The sequence below is a fragment of the Geotrypetes seraphini genome, chromosome 6 (genome assembly GCF_902459505.1).
Source record: "Geotrypetes seraphini chromosome 6, aGeoSer1.1, whole genome shotgun sequence".
Lineage (NCBI taxonomy): Eukaryota > Metazoa > Chordata > Amphibia > Gymnophiona > Dermophiidae > Geotrypetes > Geotrypetes seraphini.
The window spans coordinates 56,139,946-56,163,040 of record NC_047089.1 but is presented as its reverse complement, the minus strand read 5'-3'; the positions used below and the strand labels follow the sequence as shown (position 1 = coordinate 56,163,040).

Sequence of the window (23,095 nt, the reverse complement as noted above, 5' to 3'; positions counted from 1 at the left end):
CTGGAAGGTGAACTCTTCACCCAAAGAGAGGTATTCAAGCCTTCCTTACAGAGTTCCATATCTCTGAGTATTTTTATAAATTTTATTTTCATCACTCTCCATGAATTTTGTTACTAATGTGGGTCAGTTGAATGATTTGATACTCTCTACCCCATACACATCCTCTGCATCAAAATGTTTTAAAATTTTTAGTGCATGGGCAGTGCACACATATGGCAAAATTACCATGGGATGCCTCAGTGTGTCTTGTGAAATCCATATACAGTTATAAGGATCTGGATGTAAATATGTTTGGATATAAATCTACCCCACACTGTATCTTCAAGGACGCCTCAGCCCCACCACTCCACCGCTGTGTGATTTCTCAAAAAAACTGCGGGAAGATTTACATGGTGCCTCATCATTGACTGACCCACTTGTTGTATATCAAGTGTTTTTCTCAAATAGCATTTTCCCTGTTTCTCTTATTTTTAAATACTTTCATTTTTTAGTTATTTTAAATATGATAAATATAATAAACAGTATAAATATAAAGTGCAATTGTACTTAGCTTAATCACAGCCAAACCTGGGAGTCTGACCCGACATGCTTCGCACAAAGAAGTGCTGTATCAAGGGTCTCCCTATGGTAACAAAGAAAAGGAAGCTGTAACACAAACATTCTTATACAACTGCCTCCTCCGCTTAAGCTATCAACTAAATTTCACCCATTCATAAATCCCACACTCACCGAGGTCGCTGCCGTCATCCGGCTCCAAGTAAGGTATGAGAGAAAGATGGCAGCGGCGTCATACCCCGGAGTTTAAATACAACTTTCAAATCATGTGACTGCAGTCTTATGACAAACAGTCCCTCCCCCTATGGCTTATTGGCTCAATCCACTGTCAATCAATGTGGCCCATTCGATCTCATTATTCAGCCCCCGAGGCTCAACAGTATCTAACATGAAAATATATCTTTGCTCACTCTCATTCAACTTTCTCTGATCAGTGTGTCTTGTGGCATGCCATTTTTTGCTATGGTGAGCCTGCATTAGTGCTTACTGAAGTTTTGAAAAAGGCCCCCTAAGTAAATTAAGCTGATAATTGCAGATTAGCTCTTAAGTACCCTGTTATTACTTAGGGGGGGAAACGCATACATAACCCCCATAAGTGCTAGTACTCTAGACATTTACATGCACAAATGTGAGTGCCTAGATTATATAACTGGATCCAGATTATCAGGACAGAGTTGATCCAGCCTTGGGTTTACCCTGATGTGCCTGAGTCTATAAATCGAGCTCCGTCCATGATAGTATTTAAATCTAGTCTAAGAGCCCACTATTTATGAGATTGCTTTTAACTCCTATCTTCCACGCGCTTGTAAAGCACTGGTGCCTGTTTTATCATTCTCTCCCCTCTCTGAGAAACTCCCTAACCCCCTGCTTATCCTGTTTGTCTACTTGATTAGACTGTAAGCTCTACTGAGCAGGGTCTGTCTCATGAATGTTTAACATACAGTGCTGCATACGTCTAGTAGCACTTTAGAAATGATAAGTACGGTAGTATTAGTGCATGCTAAGATATGTTGTCTTACTTTTCTTAGGGAATTCAATGGGGAAATCAGACCTACAGCCTTTTTCAAATGTTCAGCTTGCTTTGCACAGTTAGAAAAAGTATTAAGTGATGCACTCTAAATCTCATGCCTGGTAAGAATGATAAATCAAAGTAAGAAAAAATTAGGGTATAATATTTGTGATGGCTCTAAGCTATCATTAACAGTATGCTATGATAAATGAAGATTTATCATAAGAACTCAGCTTATGGCAATTTATATATTTCCGTTTTGATGTTTTACATACAGTAGAAATGAAAATAGTCAGGAATCGAGTTCTTTAGTTTTCATGCAGCTTGAGGAAAATGTGGAAGCTGAGAAAACATAATGACAGTTTTGAAATTTGAATGCAAGAATGATCACATCTTCGGTTGTAAGATATGTCAAAGAGTTATGTTTGCTCATTTGCAGGGGATAAAACTGCTCTTCAAAACATTCTTCTTTATCACTTGACACGAGGTGTATTCATTGGAGATGGCTTTGAGCCCGGGGTCACAAACATTCTGAAGTCTATTCAAGGAAACAAACTCATGGTGAAAATAGTAAGTTGATATTTGCCTTACACTAATAGTAATTATAGACTTCAGGACACCTCGACAAGCTGATTTTCATGCCCTCTTTATTACGTTGCAAATCTACAACGTTTTCCTTTAAAAATCCATGGAGTGTGTGGCGCAGTGGTTAGCGCTACGGCCTCAGCACCCTGAGGTTATGGATTCAAATCCTACAGTGCTCCTTGTGACCCTGGGAAAGTCACTTAGGCTCAAATTCTGTAACCAGCGCCTAAAGTTAGGCACCTATTTCGGAGGTGCCCAACTAGATAGGCGCCTATCTAAATTAAATAACAAGCCCAATTAAGCTTTTTAATCAGCACTGATTGAAACATAAGCGCCTATCAAGAAAGCGCGATTCTGTAACAAGGCACCTCTAAAAATGTAGGCAGCCTTCCAAAAAAAGGCGCCATGCATGTTAGGCCTGGGCGTGGCTACGTGCTAGGCGCCTTCTTACAGAATCACTGCTCCTAAGCTTGCTTAAGCGCTCGCATGGGCGCCTAAATTTTAGTTGTGCCTAGAGCTGGCCTATTTAATGGGCACCTCCAAAATAGGTGCCGCTCAATGTGATTCACTAAACAGCACCCAATTTTACTTGAATCACGCTGAACAGTGCTTATATAGGCGCCTATCTTTTGGACGCTTTTTATAGAATTTGCCCTTTAATCCCCCCACTGCCCAGGTACATTAGACAAAGTGTGAGCCCACCAGGACAGATAAGGAAAAATGTTTGAGTACCTGAATGTAAACCACTTAGGCTATAAGTGCAATATAAATAAATAAAAATAAACTAGTACCATAGGTGACCTTTATGCCTTGCACTTCATAGATAGGAAGTAGCTAGGATAGAACACAAAAGATGTTTCCATTATAAAGCTTTTATGTCTGAGTATCAACCATTAAGATCATTGCGCTCCAAAAGTTCAGCATTGCTGAGAACGAAGGCTAATCCCAAATATGTGGAAATAAATGCCATGACTTTTACATGTGCAGGGATTAAGTTGTGGAATAGCCTTGTTAATCAAATTTGAAAATGTAGAGACAGAAATGCATTTAGGAAAATGTTAAAAACACAACTTGTGGATGCATTTCTTTGAACAATTGACTTTATGCAAAGATTGAATCTGTCTTTTTTTGTTTCTATCTTGTTCTGACTTTTATAATACTTTATGTATGTAATTTTTGGAAACCGTTTTGGAAAAAAAAAACAGTGTAGAAATCTTAAAAATAAATAAATAAATGCATCCCAAAAATTCCCAAAATACTAGGACTAAGGAGCATGCAATGAAGTTACCAAGGACTCCTTTTACTAAGCTTAGCGCACACCACAATGCCCCATGCGCTAGACGCTAATGCCTCCATAGAGTTGGCGTTAGTTTTTCCGCTTAGCGTGGAGGTTAGCGTGCACTAAAAATGCTACCGCAGCTTAGTAAAAGGAGCCCTAAGTAAAAGATTTAAAACAAAATGGAGAAAATATGCATACAGTGGTACCTTGGATTACGAGCATAATCCGTTCCAGGAGCATGCTCGTAATCCAAAATGCTCGTTTATCAAAGCGAGTTTCCCCATAGGAAATAATGGAAACTCGCTTTGATAGGTTCCCCCCCCCCCATGAGAACCGGCATTGCTCCCCCCGAAAGCCCCCCCCTGCGATCCGGCACCCCTCCTCCCCCCCCGCGATTGGGCACCCCCCTGACGCAATTGGGTACCCCCCCACCGCCATTGGGCACCCCCCACCACCACGATCCGGCACCCCCCCTCCCGGCTGCTTCTTACCATCACCTGGGCACCAGCACCGGCATGTCCTCTGCTTGGTGCCGGTGCCTGAAGATCGGCCTCCTCTTCTGCTGGACCTTGAGCACCTGCGCATGCTCAAGGCCTGTGAGTTAAGTCCAAAACACCGTTTAAAAGAGGACTTAAAAGAAAATTCAAGGCGCCTACCGGCACCTACAAAAATGGCACCAGAATTGCACCTCTGGAGGCGCTTTATGGGGCCTAACGCAATTCACATCAAAGGTAGGCCTTGAAAACCCTGGCCTACATTTTCGGTGCTTAACTTTACCAAAGGCACAGTTCTCTAAACAGCACTGTTGCATGATTGACACACGATCAGTGGTTGCCTTAAAAGTGCCAATAACTGCACTGTTTAAAGAATCTGGACCAAAGAGTTAGATCCAGTTTATGGTGCTGAAAAAAATCAACGCTAAACAGTATTCTATAAAGGGCGCTTCAAGATGGACATCCTTTATAAAATAGTATGCAACGTCAGAATCTGCACCCAACTTTGTGCGTGAGCACTTAATCACCTGAAACCAGGTGCACAGGGTGGGCCCCCTAATTCTATAACATTGCATGCATTTTAAGGAAACATCCCTGGCATGCCCATGTCCTTCCCATCATTTTATCCCCTTTTCAAATCTGCCTGGAAATACTTAGGCACTATTCTATAATTGAGTGCTTAAATGTAGTTTTGCATGGATCTGCCATTTTTGGGCCATTTTGGTGTCTTGCTTTTGTTATAGTGCTTCTTTGCACCAAAAAATTTCCCAAGAAAATAGGACTAGGGTACATACAATGAAGCTACTATGTAGTAGATGTAAAATAAGCTGAAGAAAATCTTCCTTCACTCAATGTGTAGTTAAACTCTGGAATTCATTGCCAGGGATTGTGGTGAAAGTATTTAGCTTAGCAGGGATTAAAAACGGTTTGGCTCATTTCCTAAAAGAAAAGTCCATAAGCCGATATTAAGATGGACTTGGGAAAATCCACTTATTATTTCTTGGATATGCAGCATGACATCTATTTTGCTGTTTTGGACTCTTGCCGGGTACTTGTGACCTAGATTGGCCACTATTGGAAACACAATACTGGGCTTGACGGACCTTCAGTCTTTCCCAGTATGACAACTCTTATGTTCTTAAAATTGTCACAAAAATAGTATATAAGAATTCAAAGATGCTTTCCTTTCTACAATTATTGCTTATACACGTACCTAACAGTGGCAAGCACAAGTGTACATTTGTAACTGCTGTGGAATGTCCCCAGGAAAACCACTTAACAAATATTTAAATGAACACATAGGATCTCTACCTATGCATCAATAAATTGATTTCCAATTGCATGATTTCAAGTAGAGTTCATGTGCTTTTTTTGTTGTTTAGGTAAACGATACAGTTTTTGTAAATGATGTTCAGGCAAAAGAACCTGATCTCATGACAACTAATGGTGTCATTCATATTGTGGATAAGTTATTGTTCCCAGCAGGTGAGTATTTTTTTAAATGCAAATTAATTTATACAGCACATGTTACTATTGTTTGTTCTTGCAGTTGAAGAACTAGAATCAAATGCCCAGTAAGAACATTAGAAATAGACAGAATATCATGTAGTCATAGAATGGTAGGACTAGAAAGGACTCAAAGATATTACCCAGTCCAACTTTACCTGCTCACCTTACCTATACCATTGTTGCAGGAGTTCTTAGTTTTCAGGACCCCCTCAATGAATGTTCATGAAAGAGATCTGCATAGAATGGACGCTGTGCATGTAAATTTATCTCATGCATAATCATTGCGGGTATCCTGAAAACCTGATTGGCTGGATGGATTGAGAAGACCTGAATTATAGATAGACATTTATTTAATCTGCTCTTAAAACCTTACAAAGTAGTATGTTATAGTACTTCATGTTTTTACTAACATTTCAACTACAATTTTGCCTTAATCCTATTCCCATATGAAGGGCCGCTGAAAATTTCTCAGCCCAACCAAGAAGAGAACGATGTGAAGCCATGAAACTTGCAAGTTATTCCACATGACACTTTTCATTTCAATAAGGCAAATGCATCTAGTAAATGGGCACATGTATGGGGAACAAAGCCACTGTGACATCACCAGTGAGGCATTATGACATCACAATATGAGGGGCTGCTGAAAAGTTCTCAGCCCAACCAAGAGGAGAACAATGTGGATCCATGAAACTTACAAGTAATTCCACACTTTTCTTGACACTTTCCATTTCAATGATATGAAATGAAATGAAAAGTGACAAGAAAAGTGTGAAATAATAACTTGCAACTTGTTCTCTTCTTGGTTGGGCTGAGAACTTTTCAGCGGCCCCTCATATTGTGATGTCATAATGCCTCATTCCACCAATGCCTAAGAGCCAACCTCATCGGTCGGTGACATCTGTACCTGGAGCTTTTCATGTGAAATTCACTGCAGTAACCTCTGCTCTCTGGGCTAAAATATTGTGTTAACATCTGAAGCTGCTTGGGCTGAGAACTTTTCAGCACCCCCTCGTAATACAGGCTAGAATGTACTGGGTATTTTTTTACATCTTTGGGTAGTGGGAGGGGGGCAGTAACCACTGGGGGAGTAAGACGGGGGTTCATGCCTAAAGCCCTCCAGTGGTCATCTGGTCAGTTTGGGCACCTTGTTAGCATTTAGATGCTTTTAAAACAGGTCTAGCTCCAAATGTCTAAAAAAAAAAAAAAGCCCAGGATCTTTGGTTAACGGTTTGATTATGCCTGACGAGCGTCCAAGTCCTAAGCCCGCCCTAAGCCTGCCCAAAACATGCCTCTAACACCACCCCCACCCCCTAAGATTTGGATGCACTGGAGACAAAACAACCAGAAAGACATCTAGAAAGTCTGTTTTGAGAATGCCCACTTGGATTTTTTGGCTAGTAAGAAATGCTGATTTATGCTGTCTTTTGGATGTCTAGCTTTATTGAAAATGAGCCTAATAGGGTATATAATAATGAGATGCAAAGCTCACATATGCAAGCAAAATACCTCATTGTTATGGAAATCAAATAATGCAGCTTGCTGTGAACATTGCAAACTGTATTATTCCTACCTGAGGATATCAGGCAACTAAACTGCAGCCCATAGTGAACCTCTCTTAAAGGACCTAGTGCTGACAAATAAAACCACAGGCTGGATCCCCCAAGTTCCCCAGTAATGGTTCCTCTGAGCATGTCTCCAGGCCACCCATCCCCTGAAGGCACCTAAATATGAAGTGTGCAAACCCCCTGCCTATTCTCAAGGGCCCTCTATAAAGACATCCTCCCCCCACCCCCACCCCCAACCCCTGTAGGCCCCCTTGGTCTAGCTGAAGCAATCAGTGCTAGTCTATTGGTATAATGCAAGAACAATCCTCAGTCATTTCTGTTCCTGCCAGCACAGGATTCAAAATGGCACCCATGAACCTGAGTGATAGCCTCATTGTACTACTGCAACCATTTTTAAAGCTCCCTTTATATGACCCTTGTGGTAGTTCCATGAAATTACTGCTTAGGGATGTGAGCAATATATTGAACCAGCTCCAGCAGTGGCAAGAAGCTACTAAGAATGGCTAAGGCCCCATACCAATAGATCACCCCTGATAGTTTCAGCTAATCCCTTGGGGCCTCTGGGGAATATATTCGTGGAGGAGTCCATGAGGTCCAGCATGTAAGGGGGAGGCTTTAACACTTCACATCTAATCTGTCTTTGAGTAGTGGAAAGTCTGGAGGGATCTGGACTATGTTCAAGAAGGAGTCTTTGCTGAGGGACGGGGTCCCAGACCACAGTTTTATTTGACAGCACTGAAGCAAGAAAGGCTCCGTAGGAACAAGAAAGGCTCCATGGGAGAATATGGCTGTAAATTGGTGAGCTGATAGTCCTAGGGAGCAGAATAACACAGCATTTGAGGAGAACAGGCAACATTCGTCTTGTGCCTTTCCTCGAGGGGACTGAGAACCTATAGTGTGTTTGTATGGGGATTGGGAGATTATAAGAGAATAGATTTGGGGGTTTGAGAAGGAAGTTGAGGTATATTGTATTCTGTTATATTATCCTTTGTATGTATATATATGTATATGTATATTTTATTAATTTGATGAATCGCCTATCCATAATTTACTAAGCGATTTACAATAAGATACATAAGCATTTTTAAAAAACATACTAATAATATTAAGTAAAAGGTAAAAAACAGACTCATGAACGGACAAACACAAGAACACATAATGATAAAAGGGGAAAAGTTACATAATTAATATTTTGAAAAGAAGAAAGGGAACATTCAAGGAAAAAACATAAGGAGGGATGACTTAACTACAGTAATTAAAAGAATTTGTATTAAAGACTAAAAGCATCTTTAAAAAGGAAGGTTTTTAATTTATTTTTAAAGAGACTGAGTTCCTTTTCATCTCTTATGTATTGTGGCAAGGCGTTCCAAGTCTGGGGGGCCACAATTGAAAACATGTCATGACGTCTAGTACCTACTACTTTTAAAGAAGGGACTGCCAGTAATCCTTGTGCTAAAGATCGAAGAGAGCGTGATAGATGATATGGGATAAGCATCCGATTTATAAATGATGGTTCATTTGTGGACAGAGTTTTAAATACCAGCAACAAAATTTTATATGTAATGCGATGAGTAATGGGGAGCCAATGAGACTCGATCAAATAAGGAGTCACATGGTCATACTTTTTACCATTATATAAAAGTTTGACTGCAATATTTTGAATTATTTGTAAACGTTTTTTTTCTTTTTTGTGTAATGTTAATTAGTAACGTATTACAATAGTCAAGCTTTGTTATAATCAGTGAGTGTAATAAAATATTTAAAGATTTAGGTTCAAGAAATTTTGTAATTGAACGGATCATTCACAATCTGTAGAGACAAGATTTGATAGTGTTGCTAATATGTTCATGATAGTATACTGAAGAAACCATGATAGTATACTGAAGAAACCATGGTACACTATGTTCTTTATCGTGTTACAGTCGAATTTGCTGTTTGAATCTAAATAGTTTTTAAAAATACACATGCATACTTTTGACTTTATGTCCAAACCCTGCCCAAACTGCATCCCTGAGAATACAGCTGCTTGTCACATAGTTCCAAAGAGTTTCTTTACAATTCCCTTATGTAAAGAAATTGATGGAGTTATAGAGGCACTTCCTAAAGTAATAAGAGAAACATGAGCTATGATAAAGGCATTCAAATACAAGGGGGGTGCTGAAAAGTTCTCAGTCCAACCAACCAACTTCCTAAATTCTGAGTGTTATTTTGCCACTGTAGCTGAAGACAGTATTATCTTATTTCTTTCATGCCAAATTGCAGAAACAAAATTCTATGTTTTGACATTGTTTCAGATCATTGATTGAACTATATCCACTTCATTCTCTTCTTGGCTGGGCCAAGAACTTTTCCGCACCCCCTCGTATCTAGCAGGCTTGAAGAAAGCTTCAGAAGGCAGCTTTTCCCACAGAATGGGACGTTCAGAAACAAGGGGTCATGACATGAAACTGAAGGATATGAAACACACACAAAAAATGCATGAAAATGCTTTTCAGTGAGAGGATGGTGAACACCGGTAGAAGACTTTCAGCAAATTTACAAGATGCAAATCAAAGGTTCATAGCAGTCATTCTATAAAGAAGACACCAAGATTTAAGCTCCAACAACATACTTAAATAACCGAAATACCAGCATTAAGGGGTAAATTCTATATATGGCACCTAAAAAAAAAATTGATCCCAATAAAGCGCTATTCTATAACCTGCACTTAAAGTTAGGCACGGTTTATAGAATAGGGTTTATGTCTGTGAACTGTGCCTAACATGAATATGCATGCTTTCTAAAGATTTATGATATATTCCTTGTCTTTCCCATAGATGTGCCTGTTGGAAATGATCAGCTCCTGGCAATTCTCAATAAATTGATTAAATATTTTCAAATTAAGGTAATGTAATTTTCTTGTTGTTTTATATTTTTTGTTTGACACTCGCCCCGGGCCTTCATTAAGAGGCATTTGGCTACCTTACGAGAATTGGATGTTGATGCGATGTGGTTACATTTTTTGTTCCCGTATTTATTGGTACGTTTCACAACCACTGTTGATAACAGGATACTGGGCTTGATGGACCTTCAGTCTGTCCCAGTATGGCAATTCTTATATGCTTATGTTTCAATGTAACATCGATGATGACACCTAAATCTTTTTGCTGGGCAATAACTCCTAATGTGGAACCTTGCATCACGTAGCTATAGTTTGGGTTTCTCTTTCCTACTTCCATACTTTGCACTTGCTCACATTAAAGATCTTCTGCAATTTGGATGCACAATCTCCCAGTCTCGTAATGTCTTCTTGCAATTTTTCACAATCCTTTTGCGATTTAACAATTTTGAATAATTTTGTGTCATCGGCAAATTTAATTACCTCACTAGTTATTTCCATCTCAATATGGGAATGCTATTCAAGCTGATCTATGTTCAGCCCATAATAGCATTTATTAAAGCACTGACTGACCATTAAAATTAAACCCAGAGAAGACAAAATTTTTTGTTGCCTCTTTGGGTCAGAATCTTACTGAAACATCTTTTCTGTTAAACAACACTTCATATCCAATACAACCCACTATTAAGATCTTGGGTGTTTTTCTAGATCAGTATTTGACCATGCAGGACCAGGAAAATGCTTTAGTGTGAAAAGTTTTTTTACGCTGTGGAAACTATGCAGTATAAGATCTTATTTTGACACTGCTTCGTTTAAATTGCTGGTACAGTCTTTGGTGTTGAGTCAACTGGACTACTGTAACATAATTTATTTCGCTGGCCCACAAAAGAATCTATTGAGGCTGCGGTCCACCTGATTTATGGTTTGAAAAAATGCGATCATGTGAGCCCTTATTATCGAGAATTGCATTGAATTCCAATAGAGGCCCAAGTCAAATTTAAATTTGGTTGTCTTTGTTATAAAGTGCTCTTTGGCATGGCACCAATTTATCTATCCAAATCATTTTCCTTTGTTCGATCTAAATATCCATGGAGTTCACATAGCCTCTTTAATTTTCCATCAATCAAAGGTTGTCGTTATAAAAAGCATCTTCAGTGTTCACTTTCTTCCTAGGCAGCTTGCTGGGATAAGGAACTAAAATCTATGTTATTGAGCTCTGAGTCTCTTCATCATTTTCAAAAGTAACTGAAGACATATCTGTTTACTAACTAATCAAATCTTCCTAATCTATATTGTCTTTTTTAATATTTGTTAACTGCATTGAACTTACTGGTTATTTGGTATAGAAATGACTTGTTATGACTGCCAGGGCTAAATTAGCCCTGATGTTTAGTGCTGGGCATAACTTGGATATCAATACTGAATGTCGGAAACTTTACTGGCTGGCAAAAGTTAGTGCTATGCTGTGCTGGTGCCTGAATAACTATCAAGGCTAATTAAAATCATTATTTATGCAGTCCTAGTTTGCCCAGATTGTTATCTGGACACCTTCACTGAATATCAGTGGTGCCTGGATAACTTCTGAATTTGCCACAACTTAGGGGATACCAGATGTCCAGAGTCCCCAGACATGTCCTACTTTTGAAGGCATGTCCAGGGGTCCAGACGGCTTTTCAAAACCCGGCACTTTGTCCGGGTTTTGAAAAGCTTCCGACGTCGGAACAGCATCTGCGGATGCAAAGCGGCGACAAAAGCAGCAAAAATTGATCCCGCCATCTCCAATCTGTTGACCACAACAACTGACTTTAAAGCATTCCGAAAAGAGATAAAAACACTACTATTCAAAAAACATATTCAGTTAACTTACCCTCCCTCTCCTCCCATCCCCTCTGCAAATATCCCGCGAACTACAAATCCCTCTCGTAACCCCTCTCTATGTCACAAAATATAATCTGAAACCTCACTATGTAACTTGAAACCCAGCTATCTAACAATGTAATGTATCCTCCTGGAAATGTCCAGCTATCTTCCAATCTAATATAACTTCCTGGAAATATCCAGCTATCTTCCAATTGTAACTTCCTGGAAATGTCCAGCTATCTTCCATAGAAACATAGAAACATAGAAATAGACGGCAGATAAGGGCCCATGGCCCATCTAGTCTGCCCATCTTAATGTCCCTCCCCTACCTTTGCCCTGTGAATAGATCCCATGTGCCGATCCCATTTGGCCTTAAAATCAGTTCCAATGTAACTTCCTGGAAATGTCCAGCTATCTTCCAACGTAATGTAACTTCCTGGAAATGTCCAGCTATCTTCCAATGTAATCCGCTTAGAACCGCAAGGCAAAGGCGGAATAGAAGTCACTAATGTAATGTAATCACGTGCACATGCACGGCATCATTGCATCACATGTGCACAATGTCATTGCGTTGCATGCACGCACTGTCATCACATTGCATCCACACATGCACGTATGCCATCCCGACGAACGAACAGGTTAAGGGGTGAAGGTGGGGAGTGGGGCTGGGGGTTGGCCATGGTTCCGGATTTTCCTTCAGAGAAATCTGGTAACCCTACCCCAACTCCACCACCCGACCAACTCAGTACGAAGCAGATGATGCTATGTCAGAGTTCATGTTCATCAGCTCTATCCCGTTAAATGCCACTGAATATCAGCACTGGACCTAGAAAGAGGAGTTTATCTGGTTAGAAACCGCTTCTACTAGTTCAACCACATTGAAGATCAACCTCTATATTTCCACCAGTACTGTTCATTGCTCACTCATATTCCAAGATATGCCTTTTTTCCTTACAACAGTGTCACTATTATTTTATCCTGAAATAACAGAAAAAAAAAATTCAGAATGTTTCAAGATGCAAGTGCCTGAACTTAGTAAGATCCTTGCCTCTGCTAGTGTCAAAGCCAACATTGCCTAAGGTCTTTAACTTTCATCTTCAAACATTCCTTAGCCTCATACATATGGATGTACAAAACAGTTTGATTAAAGTCAAGCCTGCTCTATTACCACTGCGTTAACATTCTAAAAATCCATTTGAAATACAGTTTGGCTTCTATTCCAAGGTTTTACAAAAGTCTTCAGAAACCTACAAGGATGAGCATTCATTAGTACACACTAAGGGGTCCTTTTACTAAAACTTTGCACACGCTAACAGACAGTAATGTGTACTAGGTGTCACATGACCCATAGGTATAAAATAGGATGAGACAGACGTGGGGGAAGCCACTGTTTGCCCTGGATCAATAGCATGGAATGTTGCTACTATATCGGTTTTTGGTGTGACCACCATGAAGACAGAATATTGGACTAGATCAGGGGTCTCAAAGTCCCTCCTTGAGGGCCGCAATCCAGTCGGGTTTTCAGGATTTCCCCACTGAATATGCATGAGATCTATGTGCATGCACTGCTTTCAATGCATATTCATTGGGGAAATCCTGAAAACCTGACTGGATTGCGGCCCTCAAAGAGGGACTTTGAGATCCCTGGACTAGATGGACCATTGGTCCGACCCAGTAAGGCTATTCCTATGATTTTATGCTAGTTCACTAAGCTTTAGTAAAAGGGCCCCTAAGTTTGTTTAAGTGTCTTAAAAAATTTAGGCCCTTTTTTACTAAGCCGCGGTAGAGGTTTCGACCATGGCCTGTGGCACTAAATGCTCCGACGTTGCTCTGATGCTCATTGGAATTATATGAGCGTCAGAGCATTTAGTGTCCCAGGCCGCGGTAGAAACCTCTACCACGGCTTAGTAAAAGAGAGCCTTAGTGCATGCTAAATCAATTTAATACATGATAACCTTTGAATTAACGCATGATGGGATTCTTTTACTAAACTGCAGTTAGTACTAACATGTGCATACTATAGGTTAATAATTACTACTGCGGCTTCACTCAGGCATCCCATGGTAACTTTGGCATCTATACGTGCTTCCAATGTACCAAAAAAAACCTTTTCATTTTTTAGTGCTGGGGCATGTTTGGGGACGGAGAGTAGGCATGCCCAGCGCTAATCAGTTAGCGCATCTGTATCACCGCGTGCTAACCGATCAGCATGTGGTTAATGTGGGAGCCCTTACTGCCTAGAAAATAGGTGTTAGTAAGGGCTCCTGCACTAATGGCCACATGCTAATGCATAAATTAACGCTTAGCCACAGTGGAGTAGCGAGAGTGAGTGGCGCCTTTCCACTGCCCTCTTCTCCCCCCTCCCCCCCCCCCACCACAGTGTGTGCCTCCCTTCCCTTCCTTCGTACCTCTGATTTTCCCAGCATGATCAGCATGATGAACTTGCTGCCTGCATCATGTCGGCTCTCCCTCTGACATCACTTCCTCCCGGAAGTGACATGAGAGAGAGCCAACACCAATGCGGACAGCAAGTTCATGCTACTGCTCATGTCGGGAAAATTAGAGGTACAAGGGAAAGGAAGGGGCATGCGAACGCAGCAGGGGGGGGCAGGAAGGAGCGGGGTCAGAAAAGAGGACAGGTGCTGGCTCCCCCACCAAGACGGTACCTGGGGCGGACCGTGTCCCCCTTACTATGCCACTGCATAGCCATTAATGAGATAATAGGAAATATGACAATTTTATGGCCATGCTAAAAGTGGCCTTAGGATGTGGGAAACCCACGCGTTAGTCATAGTATAGGCCACTTTTTAGCACAGGTTAGTAAATGGGTCTCTAAGGGCTTCTTTTACAAAGGTGCGCTAGCATTTTTAGTGCACGCACAAGGTTAGCGTGCGTTAGCAAAAAAATTACCGCCTGCTTAAAAGGAGGCGGTAGCGGCTAGTGCACATGGCATTTTAGCGTGCACTAAAACCACTAGCGTATTTTTGTAAAAGGAGCCCTAAATGTTGACTCAGATGCTTTAAGAACTTTTTTTATTAAAACAAATGAATGAAATGATCCCCCCCCCCCCCACCCCTCGCCTCGCAGGCCAATGAATGAAATAAAAATTTGTTTCCCTGAACAAATCCTTACTTCACATTCACACTTTGTAGGCAAGAGTTGAAACTCAATGAATACACAACACTGCAAGGTCAAGTGGAAAACAGAAGCTGTACATGCAAAAATCATTTTTGAAATCCAGACTGTAGAAAACTGATTTCTTGCTTGTGTTTTTTTAAATGCACAAAGCTAAAACAATGTTCATGTTTCCTATTTTCAGTATGTTCGTGGTAGCATCTTTAAAGAAATCCCCACAACCTCTTACAGTAAGTGCACTATTCTAATGATTCCTAACGTTCTATTGGTTTCCTTAACCACAGCTGCACAGTGAGTGGAAGGGCCCTGATTCTATAAACGATGCCTTAAGTGTGGGCACAGTTGAAAATGATAATAATACTACTATTAATTATTTCTATAGTCATGAAGGAGAGAGTCCCTGCTTACAATTTAATAGACAAGACAAACAAACAGGATGCCGCATGTCGTTCAAAATTAGGTGTCATTTATGGAATCACGCTTAGGAGCGTCTAACTCGAATTAGGCACCGGTAGGCATCTCTAACTAGGTCTGGGTTTTCATGGCCTATTATACCAGTGCCTAGCATAGACGTCTACTGGCGCCCAATGCTTTCCATGCCCAAACTCTGCCCTAAAGCCATGCGGCGCCTCAGTGTAGATGCCAACAAAGTTCCTACCAAGTTGGGTACCTACCTGAAATTTATTTTTTTTAATCATTTTTTAAATTTGTGTTTTCATGGCGCTGTTCAATTAACAGCGCCAGTTGAACCAATTTAAAAAAATTAAGTTAGGTGCCTAGATAATTGCTTTTATGGAATCAGGGCCAAAGTGCCTATGAAGTTTATAGCAATGCTGGCTCTTGTATTTCTTTTTGTGTTTTATTGTCCAACTAAAATTTGTATATCACATTTACTCTTTCAGCTACCAAGATTATAACTAAAATAATTGAAGTAAAGCCTGAAAGTGAACTTCATACTATTATTAAAGAAGGTAATCAGTTTGATAATGCTCTGTATGGAATATTTCCAATATGGGGGATATCTCTGTTTTCTACTTATTTATATCTCTGTCTCCTAATTAACCGCCCAGCCTTCCCTCTTATCACTGAAATTCTTTCATGTCTTCCTTATATACAGTGGTACCTTGGATTACGAGCATAATCCGTTCCAGGAGCATGCTCGTAATCCAAAATGCTTGTTTATCAAAGCGAGTTTCCTCATAGGAAATAATGGAAACTCGCTTTGATAGGTTCCCCCCCCTTCCAAGGCCAGCAGCGTTGCTCCCCTCCACCGAGAACTGGCATTGCTCCCCCCGAAGGCCCCCCCGCGAACCGCCCCCCCCCCCCCGCCATCGGGCACCCCCCCCCCCCCCCCGCCGCCATCGGGCACTCCACCGCGACCTGAGGTCCCCCAACCCACCCGAACCCTCTTCTTACTTTAGTGTAGCTTCCGCACCGGCACCAGCATGTCCTGTGCGTTGGTGCCGGTGCCCGATCTGTCTCCTGTGCTGGGCCTTGAGCATGTACACAAGAGGCAGATCTTCGGGCACCAGCAGCAACGCACAGGATATGCTGGTGCCGGTGCCGGTGCGGAGGCTAAACTAAAGTAAGAAGAGGGATCGGGTGGGTTGGGGGACCTCAGGTCGCGGCAGGGGGGCCCGATGGCGGCGGGGGGGTGCCGGATCGCGGGGGGGGGGGGGAAGGTGCCGGTTCGGGGAAGGGGGCGCTCGCAAATTGAGGCGCACTCGGTTTCCGAGGTGCCGATTTTGAGAATGTTTTGCTCGTCTTGCAAAACACTCGCAAACCGGTGCACTTGTAAACCGAGGTACCATTGTATACTGATATTTGTCAACATTTGCTTATTTCTGATCTGAAGAAAGGTTACCTTCAAAAGCTCATCATAAAATGCATTGAAGTTTGTTTTTTTATAAATTCTTTATTGTTTTTCAAACTTTAACAGTGCATTACAAGTAATATAACATTAGAAGATTACGAAAAAAGATTATAAAATAAATAAAATGCATTGAGTTAGTCCAATAAAATTTCCTTTTTTTTTGTTTATTTGTTTGTTTTATCACTATATGTTATCTTGAGAAGTGGACTAAACCGGCCACCACACCATTTCACTCATTATGGAGGAGAAAGACTACAATTTTCCAGTGTTTCAAAGACTGAACTAGTGCCAATAGTAGTATAATGCTAATTTAAATTGCTAAGGCATACTGTAAATACTCAGCCCATGGTGGTCAGTAGTTTTTAAGCTGTTTACAGCCATGGGCTGAATTAATCCTGAATATTGAATCCTGGGCCAGGTCTGGGTTCCTATGTCAATTTTTTTTATAGTTACCACATGCTAATGCAAACAGGGCATAATATGAAATTTAAAAATGCCCTAAAAAAGTGCCACATTTAATTTGGGCCTTATTGCACAGGAAAGTCCTGTTTTAGAGCATGTTAAACCCAGATTACAGCACACTTTAGTAAAAGATCCCCTAAATAAAGATGTTGCGGTGCAATGGGTTATAAATTATTCTTCAGTATCCTGGTAACCCTGCCTCTAGGTCAGCCCAAGACTTAGTTAGGTTTTAGATTCATCCCTACATAAAATACCTGTTGTATTACTTAACATGAGCAGCGGTATTTCATTGAACTCATTCCCTTAAGGGTACAGGATCAGGCCAGGTATATTCAAGCACTGTGGAAGCATCCAATTGTGCCTTTAAGAAGGGGCATCCAATTAGGATGGTGATACTCCAACTTAGGGCTCCTTTTACTAAGGTGTGCTAGCGGTTTTAGCGTGCGCTACAATGCCACGCGCGCTAGACGCTAACGCCTCCATAGGGCTTACGTTAGTATTTTTCGTTTAGCGCGGGGTTTGCACGCGCTAATCTTCAGAGCATGGTAAAAACGCTAGCACACCTTAGTAAAAGGAGCCCTTAGTGTTTTATGAGAGAGAGAGGGTCACCTTATAGAAAAAGGTGTTATCTTTTTTACTTCTGAACTTGCTGGTGGGAGGGGCCGGCCTGCAGGACCAAATTTAAAATTTGGCTGCTTGCAGATATTGATGAGGGGGATAAATCGGAGAATAAAGTCAACATTTCAAAACATTGGGGGCATCAATGAACACAGTGAAGGAGCTTGATCAATACTGGAGGTATATAGCATCCATTAGCATCCACAGAGTTGGCGTCTATGCCTCAGAGATCATTGAAGGAGATGGAGAAAAAGTTAGCCCTGGATTACCCACATCACTGTCCAGATCATTTTCTTTCCCCCTAGTACTTTTTTTTTTCCAGTCTTTAACTGTCTGTGAACTGGTGAGCTGTCACAAGTCCTGCAACGGCCTATATCCACACTGTTAGCAAAGAAACCTTGTGAGGAAAATGGACCACTGCGGGCCTGTGCGTATCTTTAGGCTCACAGGCCTTGTGCTGGCCTTTCTTTTAGTTGGCGCTGCTGTTACTCAGGCCCTGACTCAAGAGGATAGCCGATGACAGACACACACAAATACTGTGCCACAGGCAACAGCCTACTTTATCTATGCCAAAATCTAAGCTTGTGCCTTCACATCTATGAAGGAGGATGCCCACCTCTGCACCTAGAGGCACCAAAGAAGTAATTTCATTCCTAACAGCAAATTCCACATTAAAATTGCCACTATTTCTGGAAAATTCTAAAGTGAATCACCACAAATTAATTTTTCACTGTACTGATTATTAGGGATACTGATGGAATTTTTCTGCTAGACCTGGATAAAAGTGCATGAACAACAGCAACAAAACAGACATATCCTACCAGTTTCCCTTTTTCTGCATAAAAGTATTGCATATCCCTAATAATTCCCCTACGGAAGCTACAGGGATTGTCCTGGTTCTGATGAAACAAGCTTTTTGAAACATTCACATGGAAATTATCTGCACAAATGGACAAATCTCTTTTTATCCTAATTGTTTTCTGTTTATTTCAGAGACATCACCAATTACCAGAATTGTTGGTGGAGGCCACACAATTCGAAAAGTCATTCAGGGTATGTTATAAAGAGCAGAATTTGATTTTTGTTGTGGAAATTGTGCTAAATAAATGGGGACCTTAAAATAAATTGCACCAGAAATTCTATACTGGTCAGTCTTTTCTGGGAATTTTGTTTTTTAAAAGGGGATGAGAATGGGACTTGTAAACGTTTTTATGTGGTTAAACATTTAGGGGCTGATTCTGTAAATGGGCGTCCTGATTGTAGGTGGCAGTAGGGGTTAGAGGCAGAACTGGGAGGGGCTGTGATGAAATGGGGGTGGGAGTGGAGGAAGAATGGTGCGGGGTCATGTGTCCGGGGTTTCCCGGAGAAAAATATGGTAACCCTAGCCCTAAGGGCTCACAAGCAAATCCTGCACTAATCAATGCTTCTTCTTTAAAGCAAACTAACTGATTAGCACAGTGACCCGTCAAATGTGTGCAAGACAATTGCGCGCACAACAAACGCGCACACTGAATGGGAGGTGACCCGTCAAATGCCGACAATTGCGCTCCTCGATCACAATCAACAACAGATACTATTTTGTCTTTTTTAGGGTTACAAAGTAACCCTCTATTTGAGGGGGGTGAGGGGATCCCCTCCCCTCTACACTTAAAATATTCACTTGGTATCTAGTGTTAGGGTAAGGTTTAGATTATGATTATGGGAACCATTTACATACGTGGATATCTGGAAGGCCCTGATTTGCTCGGACTCCTCAGGCCCCATCCCTTGAGAGGGGCTTGAGGCTAGAACTTACTGCAAGCAAAATATAAAGGCCCATATATGTGCACTCTCAAATGCACACTGCTGTTATTTCCAAAGTCATTTGTTTTGATTTTCTTTTGTTAATGAGGCCTTAAATCTGCAGCTGCATTGACTATTAACATCTGGATCTGGAAAGGCCCCTCGGTTTCTTTCCCCCACCCCCCCACGTATCCCTACCAAGATCCCCTCCTTAGCTAACCATAAATAAAAACACACAACATACAACTTTGGAAAAATAGAGTCGCAGCTCTGTTTATTATAACAACAAAATAACATAGAATTATAAGCAATCATCAAGCTACCACACAACTACATATAAACAGCTTTTTGGCCCCCATGACCATGCCCCTGTGAGCAAGGGTCAGGGGGGTGGAAGGAGCCGCCCTGCCCCTTCGGTCAGGTCACCAGCCCACCTGGGACCCGCTTCCAAAGCAACTGCCCTCCAGCCGCTCATCTCCGGATGAGCCCCGGCTTTTGGTAGCTCGAATCCCGCCTGCGACTCCTGAGCTCCCAACCCGGGAACCAACTACCCCTCAAAGGGAGGGAAGGTGGGAAAGCCGCCGCCGAGGACAAGGGAGAGACCCGACACTCGGCGGCTGCAGCTAATTATAGTCCTGCCCCCAGCGTCCTGCCGCTAACCAATCCAGGACGCATAGCAGCCTATTCTAACTCCCCATTCAAACTTTTTCCCGCCTCTCTCCCCCATGAGAGCCAATCATGACGGGTCGACACGAAGGGCCTCCCAGCCCCGTGTTACTAACGCCCGTCGAGACTAGCTCTCGGGCTAACTTTTACCACAAAGCAAAGTTAGAAATCTATATTAGGTACTTTTTTTGTCTTTTAGTTTTTCCCAGCATTAACCATTTGACCTAGATTTGTCAATATAAACAATTTGCAATGAAAGTTTCCCCACATTGCTCAAGCCTGTAGTATCTGGAGACATTAAACTCTGTTGTTTATTCTTGAAATCAGTAACCCTGTGACTCTGCTATCAAAAATAAAGAATTTTCCTGGGAATCATTGCTTTTAAACTGCTGCACTTTTTTCTTTGCATGCTTGCCCTTTGCAAAAGGTCACTGTTCCTGTAAGTACATGGGAGCCTGTGTAATCTGTGGGATGAGAAATGTATATTGTGCATGCACATTTCCTGGCCACACTTCCTCAGTGATCTCACTGAAAGAAAATCCAAAAAAGATGGAATTGCATTAATGTGGCTATGTCACAGATAGGCACCTGAAATGGAGGCCTGAGTTTTCAAAGTCTACATTTTTGGCACCTATCTGTGATGAGAATCGCGACTATGGAGGCACCTACCGATGCCTAAGGGTACTTCTGGAATTAACCACGCCTATTTTATCCTTAGACACTGGTGTCTCCATAATCGCAATTACGGTGCCATTTGTGGAAGCACTGTCTTTTTACATAAGATTTTAATTGCTTTTAAACAACGTGATCAATTATCACACTGATTAAAGGCAATTAAACCAATTAAAAATGGCACCATTAGGATGCCTAACAGCACCTAACTAGCAGCACCCTTTATAGAATTTGGGCCATTATGCATCAGTTTTGCCTATAACAAAGAAGGCAGGGCATGTATTTGTATATGTGGTTCATTACTGTCATGGCCCCCCAAATTCTGTATAGGTTACCCAAACTTAGACATGCAATTTTGGGCATGGATCATAGATAGATGTATAAGGTACTTGGCTAAGCTGGTGATAGTAGGTACTAATTTGCATTAATTGATGATTACATGCATATCTGTTTTGTACCCCCTTTCTATAGCCCGTCCACCTAATTCATTCACATGCACCTTGAGAAAGGGTATGGCCAAGGGAGGGGAATAGGCAGGTCATGGGTGTTCCAAGGATTTAGGTACTGAGTTATAGAATACTTCCAGTTTCATGCCTGCCAGTAGTTAGGCGTGAACATTTACAAGGGGGAGCTGAAAAGTTCTCAGTCCAGCCAACTTCCTATATTCTAAGCATTATTTTGCCACTGTAAGAACATAAGAACATAAGAACATAAGCAGTGCCTCCGCCGGGTCAGACCATAGGTCCATCCCGCACAGCAGTCCGCTCCCGCGGCGGCCCGAACAGGTCACGGCCTGTCTGAGTCACCAGAAGGGGCCCCCTTGCCACCTTGGTTTCCCATTGAGTCCTATCTTCACATCGAAGTCCTTGCACATGCACGACCTGGTTGGATTTCTATACTTATTACCTGGTTAGCTTTCTATACCTGTGTTACATCCCAGAACCTCTCTCAGTATCCCACGATCCCCCTATCCCTCAGGAATCCGTCCAATCCCTGTTTGAATCCTTGTACCGTAATCTGCCTGATCACTTCCTCCGGTAGCGCATTCCAAGTGTCCACGACCCTTTGGGTGAAAAAAAACTTCCTTGCATTTGTTCTGAACCTATCTCCCTTCAGTTTCTCTGAATGCCCCCTCGTGCCTGTTGACCCCTTCAGCCTGAAGAATCTGTCCCTATCCACCTTCTCTATGCCCCTCATGATCTTGAAGGTCTCTATCATATCTCCCCTGAGCCTCCTTTTTTCCAGAGAGAAGAGCCCCAGCCTATCCAACCTCTCGGCGTATGGGCAGTGTTCCAGCCCTCTTACCAGTTTCGTTGCTCTCCTTTGGACTCTCTCAAGTACCGCCATGTCCTTCTTGAGGTACGGCGACCAATATTGAACGCAGTATTCCAGATGTGGACGCACCATCGCTCGATACAATGGCATGATGACTTCCCGCGTCCTGGTTGTTATGCCCCTCTTTATGATGCCCAGCATCCTGTTGGCTTTTTTCGAGGCTGCTGCGCACTGTGCAGATGGCTTCAGTGATGCATCCACCAGCACACCCAAGTCTCTCTCAAAGTCTCTCTCACCCAAGTCTAGCTCAAAAAGTGTTATTTTATTTTGCATAGTGCCAATTTCCAGAATCGTAATGCCATATTTTGACACTGTTTCAAATCATTGATTGAACCATGTCAATGAAAAGTGTGGAATTTTCAAGTGTGGAACTCCGAGCTGGCATGAAGTTCCTATTTCTGCAGAAAAAACTCCAAATGAAATCCATGAATATATGATGCAAATATTGAGTGGCAACTTCCCATCATACTCCACAGTGGAGAAGTAGTGTGCAAACTTTCAATGTGGAGATTTTGAGACTGGAGATGCTGCAAGGTCTAGGAGGCCTCAAACGGTGTCAATTCCTGAAATTGTTGACCATGTCAAAGACATGATTTGGGCAGATCAGAAAATATTGGCTAAAACAATTGCTGAGACACTACAGATATCCAGGGAATATGTTGGGTATCTAATATAATAAAACGGTAAGTCGCACATGCGCACTTCCTAAGCGTGGGTCTGTTTTCTGTGAGTTGTAGCTAGGAAGTGCGCATGCACGGCTCACCCCCTGCACTCTCCGTCGTCTCCCGGCTCCAGCGGCGTTACAGTTTTCAAAGAGG

General features: G+C 41.9%; 1 protein-coding gene across 3 annotated transcripts in view; it reads left to right on the top strand.

The window, feature by feature from the left end:
- The window catches only part of POSTN (periostin), a 137,849-nt gene that overhangs the window by 79,817 nt on the left and 34,937 nt on the right, over positions 1-23,095 (top strand). For all 3 annotated transcript variants that reach the window (XM_033950367.1, XM_033950365.1, XM_033950366.1), the window contains exons 13-18: positions 2,004-2,134; positions 5,305-5,407; positions 9,813-9,880; positions 15,054-15,099; positions 15,772-15,840; positions 18,816-18,875. In XM_033950367.1, the coding sequence (XP_033806258.1) occupies positions 2,004-2,134; positions 5,305-5,407; positions 9,813-9,880; positions 15,054-15,099; positions 15,772-15,840; positions 18,816-18,875 (477 nt within the window). The remainder of the gene's footprint in view (positions 1-2,003; positions 2,135-5,304; positions 5,408-9,812; positions 9,881-15,053; positions 15,100-15,771; positions 15,841-18,815; positions 18,876-23,095) is intronic.